Source organism: Lissotriton vulgaris, chromosome 7 (assembly GCF_964263255.1).
Source record: "Lissotriton vulgaris chromosome 7, aLisVul1.2, whole genome shotgun sequence".
Lineage (NCBI taxonomy): Eukaryota > Metazoa > Chordata > Amphibia > Caudata > Salamandridae > Lissotriton > Lissotriton vulgaris.
The window spans coordinates 1,439,807,208-1,439,827,177 of record NC_141695.1 but is presented as its reverse complement, the minus strand read 5'-3'; the positions used below and the strand labels follow the sequence as shown (position 1 = coordinate 1,439,827,177).

Below are 19,970 nucleotides of genomic sequence, written 5' to 3'. Positions count from 1 at the left end.
TATTGTGTACTCCTGGGAGGAATTCCAATCTCTTTCACACCTCTTCCTGGGCTGGGCACTGGCTGGGAGGTGCTGGGAAGTGAATGCAAATTAGCCTCCAGGAACTACAGGCAGGGCAAAGTTAACATTTTAAAAGTTAATATCTATTAAACATCTGACTTCACTCTACAGTTGGATTTTTAATAACTATTAGAAACAGTTGTTAAATGATCTATGTACCTCATCCCATTCCCTAGATAAATTATTAGTACTTTAATCTGTAGTCTTATTTTGAACATAGAATAGTTAAGCCTGAAACACTAAAAATAGCTTTTAGTGGTGCCTTGCCACTGTAGGCACATGGTTATATTAATATTTTACCTGTCTCTCTTTTAAATATCATGCAGCCTGGCTTGTGGCTACAAGGGCTATCTCTGGGTGACTTAATAATATTTAAAATTGAGATTTTTACCTCTCAAAAAGGGTTATTTTGACAGGTCATGCGTGCCTGTTTTACACTGTAGCAGCCAGGCTTCACAGGTGTAGGTCTGTAGCCTTGTTTATACTGTCAATGTAGTGGATGGTACAATAGGTGATGTCACCCAAAAGAGGTACAAAAGGATGGTGGTGATGGACGGAGCATCTGAATCAATCAAACACTCACACCCAGTCAAAAGATCTGGGTTTAATCCATCACCGTTCTTTAGCCCACTCTGCCACCCCAGTTCAGACATGGCTATATGCAAATCAGACTGACCCTGTGCCTCATGGGAACAGTCCAGCCCGAACTGCCAAGCCATGTCTTCTCTGGACCGGAAGCAAGCTTCCGAGGACCGGTTTCTGGCATTCCAGCCGTCTTCAGCCCGGCTTGCTTGAATCCAGTGGCAAAGTGAGCAAGGGACTCACGTCTGAGCATACCCTGCCCACTTATGACGGCCAAAAGCGGTACAAAAGGGGGTGGTGATGCTCCGTCCATCACCACCCCCTATTGTACCGTCATCCAAAAGAGGCATTTTACTTTCAGGCAGTGGGTGCACTTTATACAACATATACTAGGGACTTTACTTGTAAGTTAAATGTGTCTATTAGAATAAACCAATTTAATCATGATTAAAGTGTGTGCACATGCACTTTACTCCTGATTAGTATCAGTAATGAGAAAAGAGTTCTAAAACAAGCAGAAATAGGGTCCAGCAAAAGGCAACAAATCTGGGGTGACTGTACAGAAAAGGCAGATTTGCTACATACATGCTTGAAATATACTGTAAAACAGTACTCTGCAGAAGGTGGGCCTAGTGTGTGAATGATGCAGATGTCTGAAATAGCGTCCTAATCATCTTGCCTACCATGGATTGTTGTGGGGCTAAGCTATCCACACAATAATGTGTGATAAAGGTATGTGGTGTTTTGATGGTTGCCTAATAGATATCCACTACAGGGATCGGTCACACATGGCCATGATTGCCCTATCCACCTGGCTATGCCTAGCTTGGAGATGGGATTACTTTTCTGAGGCTTTACAAAGGAGACAAAAGAGCTGCTCTGATATATAGATTAGCTTGGTCCTGCCAATATAGTACATGTGAGTTATATTGAGATCCTTTGTGTGCTCTTTCTGCAAAGAAAGCTGGTTACGGAGAGAAGACTGACAGCTCTATTGTTTGGTCAAGGTAGGAGTGTGATACCACCTTAAGATGTAACCTAGAGTTGGTCCGATAAATTACCCTGATCAATGCACTCTCTGGAAGTAATCCATAACTCCTCTTTTCTTGTCAGTGTGAATGATGTGTTTTTAATTCCCTGTAATGCTGGTGAATCTAAAAAGGTAGTGATGAATTCCTCCCCAAATCACTTCTATACCCAGTGGGTCATTGCCACCAAGCTGATATAGCGTAGGGGGCATGGGAGGCCGGCCAGCAGCAAGGCTTGCAGCGGGGTCGGTCCTACCAATACCCAGGTGGGGATCAGGCCGGGGAATGCCAAATTTGGGTGGTACCAGGAGGGCTGTAATGGCACTGCACTGCAAGATTATAGATTTCAAAATATGGCACCACAAAGCCACCTCCCCTGTAGGGTAATGTTATTGCATCAAAACATATTTTCTGTATTTCACCTGCCCACATCAGGCTGGTAAGGTGTCTTTGTAAAGTATGGAAGAAGGCATTGCTTAGCTGGATGGAATGGTGGTGAAAAGGTATAGAAATTTGGGAAGCACAATCATTTTGATGATCGATATGCATCCGGGGAGCCATAATGCAATTTTCACCACAGTTCTACCTGTTGTCCAAGTTTATCTGCTGGAGGGACATAGTTAAATTGGATTAGTTCACTGGGGTTCTTGTGTAGGTTCACTCCTAATTATTTGGCAGTATCATCAGCCCATCATATATGAAACTCCAGTGATGGGCATCTGGTGGAGTCGGTTAAGGGGAACAACTTGGTCTTATCGTAGTTGATATTTGTCCCCGAGATCCCATTGAATTAAATTATTTCCTGAATAAGTGGCAGTAGGTTGGCAATGGGGTCGCGGATAAATAAAAGAATGCCCTCACCGTACAAGGAGTGCAGAAGGTGTCCCCATGTACAGTGGAGACCTTTTTGCTTGTGGTTATCTTGCAGGAGTCGTATCAGAGGGTAGAGCATGAATAAAAACAAAATGGGAGATAATGAGCAACTTTTCCTAGTGTCTCTGTAGATGGGAAATGACTCCAATGTCAGGCCGGAGGCACATACTTGCGCCACTGGAGCAGTATATAAGAATAGCATCGCTGTGGTGAACTGAGCTGGGATACCAAATCTCGCTGTGGTCGCCATAAAGAAAGACTGCTCCAGTGTACCAAATACCTTCCCCGCTTTTAATAAGTTGACTGTCATTTCAATGTCTGGTGGCACCAGGTTCATGACCTAAAACACAGTGCGCAGATTCAAGGTGGTGTACATGTGAGCATGAAATCCGCCTGGGCAAGTGAGATAAACTGTTACATTAATAGCAAGAGTTGTGTAGCCAGAACCTTAGCAAGGACTTTGTTTTCTAGATTAAGACGGAATACTCGACAACATGAAGTACAATGATCAGATCCCTTCCCGGGCTTGGGGAGGACTGTGATTATGACTTAGCCCACGTAGGTGGCACTGCTTCTTCTCTAGTACTGCTTCATATACCTTCAAAGCATGGGGCACTAAAAGGTGCTTGTTAGTTTTGTAGAACTCCGATGCAAGACCATCCAATACAGGGGCCTTACCACCAGCAAGAACCTTTACTGCTGCCATAATTTGGTCTGCATGTATCTGCTCATTAAGAAAATATCTGTGGCATTCTCAAGACAGACCAGGGCCACCTCAAATTGTCTCAAAATGCATTGTGTTTGTCTCCTGATTTTGAAGTATACAGTGCCTGCAATACTGCACCACTATGTTCACAATATCCTCACTCGCTATGACGACCCCCCCGGCCATTTTGATGAGCTTCATAATATTGGCTTGCTTTCTATCATACCTCAGTAACCAGTCAGCATCTGACCCAGCCTTCACCATCACTATACTGTTGGGCTTGGGCATTTTTACACAAGTATCACATCTCTCTGTCAGTCAAATCAATGTATTTCTTTAGTAGTTCATTCACTTTTTGTTCAGGTAGTTGCCCAAAGTGATAACTTTAGATTCAAGTGTTTTTAGCTCCTGCTCAGTGGAATCTATCTGAGCCCACTAAGTGTGCCCAAACATTTAGGTCGTACAATGCCTCTGATATATACTCCTTGAATGCATCCAACAGAGTATGGCGATCCTCGACTGTGCCCTTGTTTAGCTCAAAGTATTTAACAATAGCAGAACATATTTTGTCCTGGAAGACCTGATCGTGCAGAAATCTCCACAAGGTAAAGCACTCTCTGGGCTGCAGGAAAGCGAGCGCAAGAAGCAGTGGGAAGTGAGTGGAAAGAACTCAGACAAATATCCCACATCGTGAATCCAGGGGTTAATATCAGTGGTAAGTAGCCAACAGTCTATCCTAGGTTATGTTTTATGGGGGTACACATAGAAAGAAAAGACCTGTTTGGATGGATTATTTCTTGTCACACATCATAGCGATCACACATCTCCAAGACCTCCAGAGTACATTAGTGGATACAGGTTGGCGGGCTTCTGTCAGATGGCTACGATCTAGGTCAGTGTCTATTACAAGGTTAAAGTCTTCTCACCAATGAATATTCCCAGGGATCGCATTGCAGCATATTGAGTACATGTCTCGAAAAAATAGTCTGGGAAGTCAGTGGTGTCACTGCTCCCACCAGGGCCCGATCATTTTGATTCCCATTATTGATGTCCAACACCAAGCAGAAGGCTGAGCAGGCCAATCAGAACAAATGTACCCATATTGTTGATAAGCAGAGCAGTAGGATAGTTTGGGCATCTACCCAGCGATTTTTCATTCCGCATAGTTCATGGTCGGCGTGCCAGACTATACGCTGCCCCATCGCATATCCGATATCTGTCCCTTGGGCGAGTAGGTCTTGAGGAGCTTGCCAAAGGCTTTGGACGCAGCATCCAATCGAAGAAAACTGTGTGTCTTGCCATCTAAGTCCACCTTCAGGTGTACCAGGTGGAGCAGGGCACATTTGAGACCTTTGGAGACACACATCAGTGTGTCAAACGTCTTTCTGGCCTCCTGTACCATCACTGTAAAGTCAGGGTAAATGGAGACAGTAAAGCCTTGATGGAGAAGGGGGCTCTGCTCTCATGCCAGTCGTAGAGCAGGGTCTCTGTCATGTAAAATTAAGAGACATGCAAGCAACGGGCATGGTGGTACCCCAGGTGGAGGCCTGCAGCCCAGCAAACGGTTTGCATGCTTCCCCATGAATTGTTGATAGAAAAAGTATCTTCAAAAAGGTCAGACAACAAGATCTCCACAAATTTATCAGGTCGCCCCAGGTTAGTTGATTCTGCAATATCCATGATGCAGATTTTGTTATGCCTGGAGCGCACCTTCAGATCTTTGTTTTTGGCTGCAATCAGTGCCAGGGTCTCCTCCATTTTCACAACTTTTTTCGTTGTGGTGCCTGTGTCATCCTCCATCTCTCAGCCCCATCTATCCTGTCATTCTGGCCATCCAAGTGTTCTGACATCCTGTCTAGTCTAGAGGTGACAGAGTTGATTTTGAGGTCTAAGAAACCAAACTTGCCCTGAGCTCCAGGATGATACAGTTTGTGACGGATGTCGCCCCCGTTCAGTGGGCATGCCGCTCCCAGTTGTAGTCTCGTCGAGGTCTGCCTCTTTTCAGAAGACTGTTGCCCACCAAAAGCAATCTTGCACTGTTTTTGGGGGGGGGGGGGGGGGGGGGGGGTCAGTCTTCTCCATGTTTCTCCTGGGTCACTGCCTTGGCTGATCAATTTGGAGAGGCAGAGAAGAGGAGGGGCTGAATAGTGGGATCACTGGAGTATCTCACTAGAAGCACTGGGAGCCATCTAGGGATTGGGTGGTTAAATCAGACAGTTCCCCAGCTATTAGGCCATGATATTGTGGGACTCACCGATAATGTGTGGCGGCCGCAACAACTCCAATACACAGGGACCAGGCCAGACCCATCAGAGTTCCTTGGTACAGCCACCAGCACTCAGTTTTCAGTTTTCAGTAAGCTTTATTCGATTTCACAATGTTAAAAATCATAAAAGCAGGTGCATACAAAAATACATCTATAGAATATAACAATAATAAATAACAATTAGATTAAGAAAAGTATTAAATCATTGCAGTGCATCTATTGAATATTTATCTGTTCAAATGAATTCCGTAGTCTTAAAACACTTTTTAAAAACACTGTCATGGTCGTTATACATACAGGGTTCCCCAACTGCTGCAGATTCAAATACGCTGGCCTACATTGCCGCCATGCACCACATCTCAAATATTGCTTAATCCATCTACAACGTTCTTTTTTATACAGTTTACAAAACAAAACCAGATGGAAAGTAGTTTGGGATGACATGTTATCACATGGACATAAGGCAAGAGTTCTGTTCCAATCATTTTTAACTGGGAACGTCACTAGGCGGTGGAATAGGTTAAACCTAAATCTGGTCAAGATAAAGCGTTCAAACCCTAAAGTCACAAGATTTAGATAAGGTTGTATTTTATGGGTGGTCAGTGACAGTTGATGTTCAGTCACTGTTTTCTTGATGACCTCCCCTACACACCTTATCAGGCTAAAGTGCTCCATACAAAGTTGTTTCAAGACTTTCTTGGGGATTTCCCCAATTAGCTTAGGGTTACTATACCACTCTGACCTTTGTAGGTCGGTTAGGACCTTCCTGACATACTCAAGCCATTTAATGCGCATTACGTTATCAAGGCCCATGACGTCTCTGATTATACCCTGGTTTAGGCCAAGTTCTTGTGCCGCCCAAACTCTGCGCCACAGCAAAATTGGTTGGATTCTAATCAGGTCAGTTAAATGGTCCATTCCTAGTTTGGTGTGGCAATTATAAACAGATGTGCCCTTAGGAAGGGCAAGGAGGTATCTAAAAAAATTATTTTCTACAATTTGCAGTGATGTTACATCCTGATACCCCCAAATCCCTGCACCGTACAGAGCAATGCTTCTGCATTTTGCCACATAGATACTAAGCATAATTGCAGGCTGTTTTTTGCCTAATTTGCTTGAGAAATTTATTAAGGCCGCAATCGATTGCTTGAAAGCTAGGGTCCTATTCTTTACCTCCGGGCCCCAAGTGCCTGATCCTTCAATTACAACCCCCAAATATTGGAATGTTTTAGTATGTTCCACTTGGAGGCCTGCCACTTTTAGATGTTTACACCTGGCACCACCTTTACCACAGCACATCACAAAAGACTTCTTGGCGTTAACATAAGACCTTTAGCCTCCATGAATTCTACATACTTAGATAATGCCCTTTGTGCGCCCTCCTTCGTCCTGGCCATTAATACCGCGTCGTCCGCATATAGAAGGGAAACAATCTGCCTATTACCATACCTCGGTGAATCAATGTTACTGGCCCCCAATTCCTTCTCTAGACTGTTCGTATATAATGAGAAAAGGAGTGGGGCCAGCACGCAGCCTTGTCTCACCCCCTTCTTTGTGCGGAAAGACCCCGTACATTACCGCCCCGGACAATACCTTACTTTAGTAGTTGCCCCTGAGTTTAATTGTCTCAGAAAGAGTACTATAGCAGGGTCGACATTCATCTCCTCTAATGTTTCCCATAATTTTGAGTGCACTACGCAATCAAAAGCAGAGGAGAGGTCGACAAATATTGCATACAAGCAGCCGTCTTTGGACCTGGTGTACTTCCCTTGTAGCATTACAAAGTTTAAAACCTGCTCCACCGTACCCATCCCTTCCCGGAACCCGTATTGTACAGTAGTTAACATTTCTTGTTCCTCAGCCCACGTTTGTATTTTGTTCAAGACCACTCTCCCTGCAATTTTCATTAATGAATCTAGGAGAGATATAGGTCTATAGTTAGATGGGCTCTCCCTGTCCCCCTTTTTGAATATGGGAATTATCACTGATTCCGACCATGTCTTGATAAAACCTTTGGCACAACAAGCACCTAAGACCCGCGTGCAGAGTGGGGCCCATAGATCAATATTCGTCTTATAAAGGTCACTAGGGATCCCGTCTGGTCCCGGGGCTTTGTTATTCTGAGTTGAGTTTATGGCCATTTGTACCTCTTTAAGGGTAAACTCAATTGGGATTGGGAGAAAGTCACTCACTATTAGCGGTTCCTCTTGGGTGCTTCTATAGACATTGGAGAAAAATTCGATCCAGGACTTTTCGTCGATGGCTATTTCCATCCTGGCCACCTCTTTGTTATTAAGGAACGGTGTGTTGACTACCTGCCAGAATAGTTTTGCATCTTTACTCTGTGCGGCCTTCAGTAGATCCTGCCATGCTTTTTCTTTAATTATTTTCTTGCGTTGGCGCCTAACTAAATTATATGCCTTCCTATGTATCCTTACTGCCTCGTGATCCCTAGGTTTGTTATTTAAAGCTAACTTAAGGGCCGTATATGCCTTGGTAGATTGAGAGTCAAATCAGCCCTTAGTTTTATTACTTTTGCTGGGACAGGTCCTGGTTAGCACCCTCTGGATAATGGTGGTAATATGGCTAAAAGCCTCCAGGATTTCACCATTTGAGGACTTCTCCTCTAGGCATACCATAATGGGAGCTGAGGCGTTTTCCAGTAGTTCCTTAAAAGTTTTTATTAAATCTACCGAGCTCCATTTCAGAGCGAGACCATTTTGGCGTGCTACTTCAAGGTCTTGCGTCCATGCCAGGGACTCAATAGTGGAGGTGTTTTTACTTCCTGGGGCACTAACAAGCATTTTTAATGGTAAATGGTCGCTCAATCCGATGGTAAGGATCTCATACTTAACCACCCGGCTGGCGAACCTATTAGGCATAATAATAAAATCAATGACAGAGTGAAACCCCCTTGCTAAAAAGGTGGAGGTAAACTTCATCTTAGCGGAGCATAAACTATTAGCAAAGCCAAGATCAAAGGTGGCCATGATACTATTTATAATTTCCCCTTTCCCATTATGTTGAAAATGGCTCCTTCCCGCAGTTTCCCCCTCCCCGTATTCCTGGAACCCACATGTTTCGCGGTCACATAGATTTAAATTAAAATCACCTACCCAGACCCATATTAAATCTTTCCCTTTCAGATTTTTTATGCCCCTTAACTCTCCTGTCAGCATTGTTAATACTTCTACGAGATCAGAGTTCTTAATATTATTGTAGAAGTTAACCACAACCAACACATCAAAGGGATTTAGTGAGATAGTGACCAATTGAAAATAATGTGAACTCGTTCTTCCAGGGGCGATACTAGCGTTCAAAAGGTTAGAAACATAGACACATAGCCCCCCTTATGCCTGCCATGGCTGGAGCGCACCGCTGGGATATGGACGGTCTTAAATCCATCTAGATGTGTTTCAGTTAATACCCAGGTTTCCTGTACACATAAAATATCAATGTTATTGACAAACTCCCCCCACGCTGTTTCATGTACTTTATTTGCCAGCCCGCAAACATTCCAGGACACAACACTTACTTGACGGCCTGGTGTGCTAGTGCATTTATGTTTAGATGGAATTTTGTCTTTATTTATTTTACACCATATCTTATCTAGAGAGATATCAAACCTTCTTGCTGCAATATGGTTCGACTTAACCTCTGTGGTTGCATTTCCCTTTGCTGGAATATCGATTCCTAACTTTTCATTAATCTTGGTCCTATATATTTTATCCCTGGTTATATTTGCTTTAATTTTAGAGAACGACTGGCTGCAGCTATACAGGGCGTTTTTATCCTCCTTGGGGGCATTATCACCTAACATGGGCTGTTTGTTTTTGATTTGATTTAAGTTTTCCTGGGAGTGAAACATCATACCTGATATCCCTCATAGTTAATGGATTTAGATGGATCATTATTGTTTGCTTTAGTTATGCCTTCTCCAAGTCAGTCACAGTCATTAAGACTAGACAGGGCTGTAAACCTGTTTGAACCCTCAAAAATGGGAAATAAGTCCGTGGACCTCTGGCTCTTGCTGGATATATATGCCTCCTCCCAATGTATCCCCATCCCTGTCTTTCTGCAGATTGTAATGGCCTATTATACGTCCATTCACTCCCTCTTATAGGTCTCATAGGTCCCAATTTGTTTAGGTCCCTGTAGAAGTATTCTAGTGGCAGGATCTCGATACCTTGGGATCGTGTCACTCCTCTAAACATGACCTCACTCAGTATCCTCCTAACTGGTTCCGGTGTGTTAAAGTTTATTACAATGCAATCCCCTATTTTACTTTTACGTGTCCTGCCTAGCCATGCTACTCTCCTAACCATTATGATGTTATGCCATACCTTGTGACCCTCCTGTGTATTGGACGCTATCCAATGTGCCACCTTATTTTTAAGTTGGGTATAGTTTTCACTGGGTCCCTTATTTAATTCAGGGACATTTCCCAGTACTAGAACCAATGGTGACGCCTCTGGTGGCAGATTAATGGTAGGTAGAGACACCCTATCATCCACTTGTTTTGGTCTGAGGCCAACGCCATTACTTAAATTCGGTGCCAATGGTTGTGGGTTCTCTGGGCTTAGCGCCATGGTATTACCTCCTGTTTGGGCACAATTCTTATCTACAGTATTCTTAGGGTGTGGCTACCCATTAGTGACTGAGGGTTTAGGCTTTTGGGTCGCGTTCTGTGATAAAGTTTTAGCTACACTTTTGTCCTGCTGCTTCGGTGAATCGCTATTTCTCGCTGGGAGTGTTTTAGTAGTCAGTTTATGTTTATTATCATGAATTGTTTCGCTTAGGGCATACAATTTTGCATCAATGACCCTTAGTCTTTCGGTTAGGGGAAGTATAAAATACCTCAGAAGATTAGTCATGTTACTAATGGACATCTGAAATTCATTACTTAGGATTTTTTCCTTGGAGTGCAACTGGTCATCCTGTTTATTGGGTATTGACGGACTAGTTGATTGTTTATTGGGTTTAGTAGGGGTAATTTTAGTCCAAACAACAGGTGAAGAGCTAGACAAACCTGAATATGTTAACATTTTTGGTTTCCTGCCCCCATTTCCCCCACTACCCCTCTCTCTTTTCCCCATCTGTGTGTCACACCTAGATATCCCTGTTTCTAGGTCAGCTGCCTGGACACTCTTTCTTGCCAGTATAGGGTGGAAAACCTCAGAAGATATACTATTGCATGACAATATGCTTGATGATGATATGTCCTCACCCCATTCTAGTGAGTAATCCCTATTCTCCTGTCCTTCCTGGATGCTTATAATGGATTGGACTAGTGTTTTAGGCTCAACATACTCAGGGCTAGCAGCATTTTTCAGTGCTCCCAGTGATGATCGCTTGGCCTCCATTAATTCTAGGGATAGGCGTGTTTCAGTTAGAGCGATCTCTTTCTCAACCACCCCAGCCGCTCTTATGAAAAAATCATCCAAAGTCCCAGTTAGGCCACCCCTCGTTGTGCTTGACCCACATTTCCCCTTCCCTCCAGTATTTCGTAACATTTTCCCTCACTATTTCAGTCTTCCGTCCAAAATAGGAGCTATGGGAGCACGAATGTATCTCACCCGGATTTAGAAATGCAAGAGGGGTGGCCCAGTCCAGTCTCGTCCGGCCTTGGAGCCCGGAGGCGAACGCCCGCGAGCGTCCCGCGACGCGGGACGGGTGCAGGATCTTTAAGCGTCTCCGGGCGCGGAAGTGCAGCTGGTGGGCGGGTCCGTCCCACAGGGTTCTCTGGTCAATGTGGTCCCCCCGCTCTGCGGCCGCTGTGATGGTGGGTCGCGGCGGCGGGGGGGACCGTCTGGAGATGTCGCCTTAATGTGCGGGACTCGGCGGGACCGTACAGCAAGATTTCCTCCGGTAGGCAAGTGGCAAAAAAAAAAAAGTCCCCACACAAAGTACCTACAAGAAGCCTCGCAGAGCTGCACATGCACGCTGCTAGGCTCGACCTCGCTTTACAGGTGCCCACAATTTTGACGGCAGAGCTACACAGCGCTACACAGGCCAACAAGAGTTGCTGTTGAATGTTGGGCCTCCTCAGCTCAATAACTGCTTGGTCAGGTGCGTTCCACCACCCCCAGGCCAAGCAGGTTCCTTGGAGTCCACAAAGTATTTCCTGCCAGTATAAAGGTATTTCAAATTGCTGACAACTGATGCAAACAACTACTGCTGTCAGGTATCCACAGCAGTGTCAAGGCACGATCAGGAACCAGCAGCCAGAGTGCTCCTGCCACAATACACTCAAAACTGCCTTATCTCCTTGGTTCTTGGTTGCTCTCAGAACTGCCCCACAGCTCCGCATAGATCACTGCAGGAACAACAGTGAACGCGCTGCAACCATCGTGAGTCAGCCGGCCCACCTCGTCAGCACGTCACAGAATGCAGGCCAGCCACGCTCCCAAATAACGCCGGAGCAGGCAAGCGGCAAACAGGATCACCGGGCACCCGGGCACCACAAACCCGTCAGGAAAAAACAATGCTCTCCCTCGGTACAGGAACCTCGGCAAAATGGCCCGCTCGAAAAGCAAAAGGCCCCACAGGAGCGCCACAGCTCCACACCAGCACCGGGAACGGAAGCGGGAGAATTTTTGAACGGCTATTTCTGCCTCTCACTCATTGGGCCACAAGAAAATCTTTTTGTCAGATTCCAGACTCACCAGAAAAGTTGTTCCACACACCAGAGAGCTGCCAGCCAACCACCCTTAGTTTTCTGCTCGCTGCTTGTTTTTCTCACGTTAGAACTGCTCGGCGTACGAACTCTCAGCTCTCCTGTCTAGCGTGGCCGGCGTGCTCCATTGCTGAGGGGAGGGGCAGCGGTCACCTGAGGCTAGGTGGAGCCATTCCAGCACTCATGACGGAGTAGAGGCATGTGAGACAGGCCCCAGAAGTATGACGTTTCAGGGGTTAGAGCCTCCAAATGCGGCTGCTGATTCCCCCACAATGATGATGGGGGGATTGCAGACTGCCCCAAGCTCATCAGCCACCGATGTCGTGGCCAGGCTTCTGGGCTCACCTGCGGGTACAAAGGGACTACCAGCACCAACAAGTGAACAGCATCTGGTCCAAATCGCATTGGCTTGTCCTCAGGTTATGGAGGACACCGTCACCACCAGGCAGGTGTGCAATGAAGTCTCAGCATCGAGGATTGCAGCGAGATAAGTGAGTTGGAACTGCAGAGCTCGGCTTAATGCAGCAATCCTGGCTGCGGGCCAGCCACATCCCACACCTAGACAAGATTTACCCTTTTTATCCACACCACATAAAGAAATGTTACCCACTGCCAACTGTTCAGTTGCTACTGCATTTGCTCTGATGAAGTGGTAAAAGACCAATACATAGCTAATTTAGTGCTACAGTTCTATGACAAAGACCAATTGACAGACTATGCAAATATACTGCAAATACAAAGCAAGGGGCTTTTATAATCTAAGGAAACAGAATCAAAGAATGCAGCACGAGGATTCAGCCAGCCATTTACTCTGTAGCACTTTTGGTAAAAATGCAGTGCTGACCTATCCTTATTAGCACCATATGACAAGCTGATCAGCATTTGTTTGTTTTTTCAAACATGAACCCCAAAGGTGAGGGCTTCTTTAAAGAACAGACACAAAAAGTCACTAAAACGATGCCCCTGATGCTCTAGGATCTTTCTTTCAATGGAAACATTGTTGATAAAAATCTTTCTTGATCCACAATTTTGTGCATGAAGCCGTGCTCTAAATAGGCGAACCTCTTGATGCCACCCATCAGGTGATCCTGCTTGACCCTCCACAAATAGGATTCTTAAAGTGGATCTGTCTGAAAAATAGAATTCTTCAAGTGGATCTGTCTGAAACTCTGTATTAAAAAAACAATGCAGACACGCCTCCCATCCCCCCCCCCCCCCCCGCCCATGGGGCAGGCACCTGATAAGCGATTGGATAGGGAACCCAGCCAACTCTAACAGAGTGTTAATTAAGGTTCAGCCACACATGCTATAAACATTAAGTTTCCAGTAGAGTATATTAACAATCTGCCACAATGGTTTAGGACATGGAAGCAAAACACAGCTATACATGTTTCAGGTGAAATCTCTCTATATTTCCCTACATATGCTTCCAGCCAGTATTTAATGCTTCCAGTCCTAGAGCTGATCGTTTGTTCTTGTGAATGCGTTGATGAAGTAGTGGCCTTCCAGAGGATGGACCATTGGCCTGATTCTAGTGCTTATCAAAAGTACCTACTTTAGCACTATTTCACGTAAAAATGATGTTGTTCCTCTTTACATTTTTGCAACCTGAAATTACTTGCAGTCTGAAAATGTCTCCTCTGTATTCCCATGAATATTGAGCTTGACTTAATGATTGTTGCCTCTCCTTTTTTCTTTCAAATGAACTTCCCCTTACTTTCCATTCTCTGCATACTTCCTCACTCTGAGTCACATTCATGTTTGTCTTAATCACTATTATTATATTTATGAAAATTACCTAGGCTCATTTAGAAACTCACATCCCCTTGTTAAGAGATGCGCCAGCAACTAACAATCTATCTCCTGTAGCACATCTATTAATACTGCCAATTATTTGCATGATTCACATATGCCCTTCCACTAAAGATCGCACCTAACTCCTACAAATGTAATCTAACATGTGCAAACTGGAGTAAACGCTTAGAGTGTTTCACTAAGAGCACAAGACTAATCCCAACAATCAACAATAACCAATAGGAAAAAACAAACCTTGGTTTCGGAGCAGCGTGCTGCCTGGCATAAAGCACTTCAAAGTCTCGTCAAATGTAGTAAGCGCTAAATAAAAGCAATCGCAATACAATATATAATTCTCCTAGGTCAACCTACTACTAATACCATAACATTCAGTGGTTGGACAGTGGATTGCACTTCATACATACTTCATAATAATTCCCTTTTACTGCTTGGCACTCTTATAAGACAAAACTTCTACGAGTCATGTCTATCACTTAGAACTGCACCGGTCCACAGCAATAAACCACCAATCACCACCTGAATTTGCATGGAATAACTGAACATGTCTGCCACATGCTATTGGCCAATGGAGGATTTCAATTTAGTCCACCACTTCAGGTCCCAACAAGCTCCATGCAATGACAGCTTCTTGACATCTCACAATTGCAATCCGCTATGGGATGATACGTCCATCCCAGCAGATCTCTAAACCATGTCTTCCACCAAACTATGCCTGCTCAGGGTTACAAACTTGAAAAAGAAAAACTCAGAATGGACACCCCAGTGCAATAACTGTCTATGTGGACTAAAACCATAAGAAACAAAATAAAGGGAGCTGCAAAGTTGTTCAAAGCTTCACGCTAGCTGAACACCATTAACTGTGTGCCTCTCTCTCACACTTCTTCATCTACCACACTGCTAAGCAATATGTCCCAAAACACGCTAACCACATCTCAGGGGTCATCACGCAAGGCATGGAAACATTTCCAATATATGATCAACACAAAGACAACACACTTCAACCACACAACCTGCACAGTGTAGCAAGTACCACAATGCCCCACATAGGGCTACTAAGCGCAAAATAAATGTTTCATTATAGTAGAAACCTTAATTTCCAATATTATCCTGCTTGCAACTTTCAAGATTGCCTAGAAATGTTTTGCTGTAAGCAGGGAAAAAGGTATGTGATATCACTTAGGATCCCACTGTGGTTGTGATGGAATGGAGCCACTCTACTGCAATGGTTCCATCTTTGCTCCACTTTTGCAGGGAAGTCAGGATCTTACCTCTTCACTGGTCCACTTGGCAACAACATCTGCAGTGATTCCAGCCACTCCGGGAAGAAGCTTGCAGTGCTGCTGCCAGCAGAGAGACAGGGATCGGTCTGGGTGCGCAGATAAGGCTGACATGAAGAGTGACTGGTGCATTCTCTCAGTGGAAATATCTACAAAGCAAATTATGTATTACAACACTTAAAGGAGAATAGAAGGTGCCAGAGGATACAGGACTCCAACCATTTTCAACAAGGAGGCACAGGATGAGGTTCTCTTATGGCCACTCCTCAATGCCACCTCTTCACCCAAAAGACACTGGGGCATATTTCCAATATCCTATTGACATCGGAATGTCACTTTTTTAACGCTCCGGTGTCGTAGAAGCATTTCCCATATTTACAAGGTGGCCCAAAGCCACTTAACGTTTCTTAACTACATCTTGTAAATATATCCCTTTCGACCGCAGTCCTATGCGGCAAAGGGTGGAGCAATAGGTGTTGCAGTGGGTGTTCTACCGCAACACCTATTGCTTTTTGACACTGCCCTAGATTTACAAGGCTGGGGCAGTGCCAAAAACGAAGGCCAGGGAATACCTGGTCTTAGAAAGGCGATACGAGGAAAAATCATTCATTTCTCGTAGTTTTTTGCTCTTTCTATGTGTGCTGCATTCTGCAGCACACATAGAAAGCGCAAATTGCCTTATTGATTGTTTATGTGCAGGAAGGTTTCCCTTCCTGCACATAAACAATCGCCCCTGCAACGCAGGCACTCTTGCGAAATAGCAGCAGGATGCCTGCTCTGGCAGTAGGCAGCTTTTTTAGCTCCAGTGTTTTGGGAAACACAGGGGTGTGCCATATTCTTGTGAACACGGCGCATTTGTGTGTTTTAAAAATGTCAGAGTGCAGCGTTCCCAAATTTGGCGTAACACCACGCTCAGACATTTTTTTTGTAAATATGCCCCCGGCTGAAGTTCTTCTACAATCACCCTTCAATACCACCTCGCTACCCTAATCACATACAGTGAATTTCTTCTAAGAGCTGACTTCGGATAATAAACATACAAATGTAGCACTATGCGTAAGAACAATGCATTTTTTGTATATATTTCAGAAGTGTCCTCTTCTACTCTTTTGCCATCTCTCTCTGCTCCAGTCTTTGGCTGAATGCAGCTCCAAATCTAAATCAGAAGCCGATAGATTTCCTCATATGGATTTCAGTATCTCCCCACATAATGCAGACTAATTAAAGATTGTTATATCCAGGCAAATGTATTTTTAGCATTTGCAAACAGCAGGCTGGTGTGAAAAGCTGTCTCTAAAACAGAATATTTTTTGTGACACTCTCAAAGCCCCTTTCCAACCCGGAGGTGACCTCTAAATCAATCGGATGCATTAGGGCAATCTTAGATGTCATGTTTGTCTGTCAGAGGTTCTCAGGCAAAATTAAGAGGCTTTCCTCCTTCAGAGTGCTTTAAAACCTACCACTTCATAGACAGTACAAATAGAAATGTGTTTTATTGTACATAATTTATCCACTTCATATGAAATGTCCTGGGACAAGTAAAATGCACCCAAAGTCCCCAAAAAGGACATTATTTATTTATTACAGTTCTATATTTATTGCTCCACAAACTTCATTTATTCTACATTTATTATTTTCATACATTTATTGCCACACACACACATACGTACACCAACACTTACGTTTAAAGTGCTCACGTTTCTGTGAAATTGCATCATTGCTAAAAGAGGCTAAGAAGGAACATCTCATCCAAGGGAAATAGACATCTACCACATTTATGGGGACCCATGTACTAAAGAAAACAACACTCACGTTGGAAGTCGATTTGCTGAATCTTCTGATACTTTGGAGGTCGACCAATTCTAGAAAAACAAAGAGAGAAGTTCCTCAAGCAGCACCATTTTCATTTACATTATAGGTATAAAATTCTAGAGTGTTCTACGTGATGCTGGTGAAGGGAATAGAGACGGAGAAAATATTTGCTGGGCAGATCAACTATTACCACCGCTACCAGCAATATGCACTCTGTTTATATACGGCCTAATTATGAGTGCCCCAGAGGTGACCTGCTGTTTATTGCAATTTATATAATCTGATTCCCGAGGATCGCAATTGATTGGGTGGAATAAATTACACCTATTCTGAGTTTTTGGAGAACAGCATGCTTGCTGCACCAAAATGTTCCTGTCTCTTAAAATACAGTAATATGTACCCCTTTTTAAATTCTGTTGGGTTTGACCCGCCAAAGTGTAACAAACGGTGCAGGTTGTATCATAACCATTAATTACCCTAGTGAACCACACACAACTCAGAATCCTGACCCTGCTCAAACAGAGGTTTGCACATGGCTCAGAAAACTCCGGGCAACTCGTAACCAAGGCTATCTTCTAATTGTGATCCGCCACATTCATATTCCCTCACCTTGAGTAAACTGTTGGGTTAATTTTCTGGGGTATTTCAGTGTTTGACGGAGACAGGAGCACTCAAACCTAGTGACCTTGAAATACATATTTACCTTGCACTGCATTAACCTGCATTACCCTTCGTAAAATAGATTCCTGTGTTCTGCATGATGGATTGGTTAGTCTAAAGACACATAGGGGGATGTGTACAAGGAAGTGGAGGAGAGAGGCATTAGCCTTCCTGGCTTAACGACTCTCTCCTCCACTTCGGAAACGCAAGGCTGCACCATATTTACAACATTGTGGTGCAGCCTTGTGTTTCCCCTTCGATGGCGCTAAGTTTAGCAACTTAGCACCAACGCAGGCACCCCTGCACCAGGGTGCAAGGGTGTCTGCGTGCAGGGGAGGATTGTTTATGTGCAGGAAGGTGTATCTTCCTGCACATAATCATTCCTAGAAATGCCATCCTGTCACTTTCATGCGTGCTGCTTCATGCAGCACACATGAAAGTGACAAAATGGCATTTTTTAAAAAAGTTTGGTTCTGTACAGGAAGGGACACCTTCCTGTACATAAACAAAACATGGCATTTTGCTTTTTCTATGGTGCTGCACGAGGCAGCACACATGTAAAAAGCAAAAACTAGGAGACATAATTCATTTCTCCTCGTTTCGCTGCCACCTAAGTACGCCACCCTTGTACATAGGGGGCAGTGTCAAAATGAATGGGTGTTGCAGTGGGGCACCCACCACAATACTCACTGCCCACCTCTTTCACGCTAACCATAACGTGAAAGGGGGACTTATGTACAAGGCAGCGTTAATAAGCTACGTTAAGTGGCTTAACGCTGCCTTGCACATAAGGCACAGCCACTATCGCCACCACAACGTCAATATAGGTGACGTTGTGGTGGCGGTAGGTGCTTGTACGTATGCTCCATCATATCTTCATGGTCACACATGCACTAAGTTAGCAGGCACTGTACCTGGAGCCAGTCTCTCTATGTTTTTCTTGATTGAAATGATGGTTTTAACAATTACCTTCCGTGATGCCGTGATTTCTTCCTCGGTGAGAAGCTCATCAAGTTCCTCTTCCGTGCCGAGATTTCATTGTCTGAGAAATCAGCCCTCATTCTGCCTTGGTTCTTCTCTGCGAGGGGACATCCTGAGAGACAGTGATGGGCAGTGAACCGTCCGGTAACGTGACCTGACCCATCACAGCCTGGGGTGGGGCACTTCCTAAAGAAATCAAAGCAAGACTAATTGGGTAAGTAACATAGGAGCAAAAGGAGTCATTTAAGTGATGGCTTAAATTGTGCCCGATAACTGTTCGCCCAGATACATTATCAGCCATTGGTTCAGCCTTACAATCAAATTTTACTAATCTGGACAAATCTCTAAATTCAGAAAGAGAATTGAGTCTAGTCAATGACCTACATCTTAATGTTTTCTCGCACATATTGACATATTTCTCCGCCTCTGTGTTTTATACTCATAAACAGGAAATTAGAACTAACACCTGGTTTAACAAGGAATGTCATCATGTACAAAGTCTCCTGGCTTCCGCAATAACATTTAAGGACACTGTTCTAATTCGTTCTCTGAGAAAGGAGTATAAGTCTATCTTGATCAAAGCTAAAAAAAATGGGAAGATCTGAGGTGGTCTGACCTAAAAACAGCCTGTTATTCAAAAGACTCCACCACATTCTGGTCGCTTGTCACCTGGGGTGGCAAAGGTAGACCACTACCTCCACAAACAACGTATCTCCATCTAATTGGTTTGATTAATTCCCAAAATTGTATTCTGACAGATCAGCAGTTTCTGAGGAGGGAAATGCTCTTTATAGCAAACCCTTCCACTCATTCAGTTCCCTTGTTTGGCCCAGACGACATTACCACCTCCCTTGACACTATTACCACTGGCAGAGATTCTGGACCAGATGGTATTCCAGTTGATTTATTTGTCTATGACAGAGAAAACTGGTCCAAGTGCATTCTTGCCCTAGCCAATGCCATAGCGAGGGAAGCCCCTATTCTGGACTCATGGAATGGAGTTGAGGTCATACCTATTTTTAAGACAAGGGATAAATCTTCGTTTGCCAAATATAGACCTCTAAGTCTCATTGACTCTATTCGAAAAATCTTTTGTCGTCTTGTGCTGATTCAAATTCACCACTGGGCTGCTGAACATGGGATGTTGTCCCCCTTTCGAGTTGGTTTTCATAAGAAAACCAGCACCATTGACCAGGCTTTTTGGTTCCTCCTGATACACTAGAAGACGGTTTCT

The 19,970-nt window shown here is 44.2% G+C and overlaps 1 protein-coding gene across 2 annotated transcripts in view; it reads right to left on the bottom strand.

Annotated features, from left to right (window-relative positions):
• L3MBTL1 (L3MBTL histone methyl-lysine binding protein 1) overlaps positions 1–19,970 on the bottom strand; it is a 408,694-nt gene that overhangs the window by 19,567 nt on the left and 369,157 nt on the right. For both annotated transcript variants that reach the window (XM_086932247.1, XM_086932248.1), the window contains exons 18-20: positions 18,725–18,922; positions 17,096–17,145; positions 15,275–15,432 (exon numbers count right to left, since the gene is read on the bottom strand). In XM_086932247.1, coding sequence (XP_086788373.1) covers positions 15,275–15,432; positions 17,096–17,145; positions 18,725–18,922 — 406 coding nt within the window. The remainder of the gene's footprint in view (positions 1–15,274; positions 15,433–17,095; positions 17,146–18,724; positions 18,923–19,970) is intronic.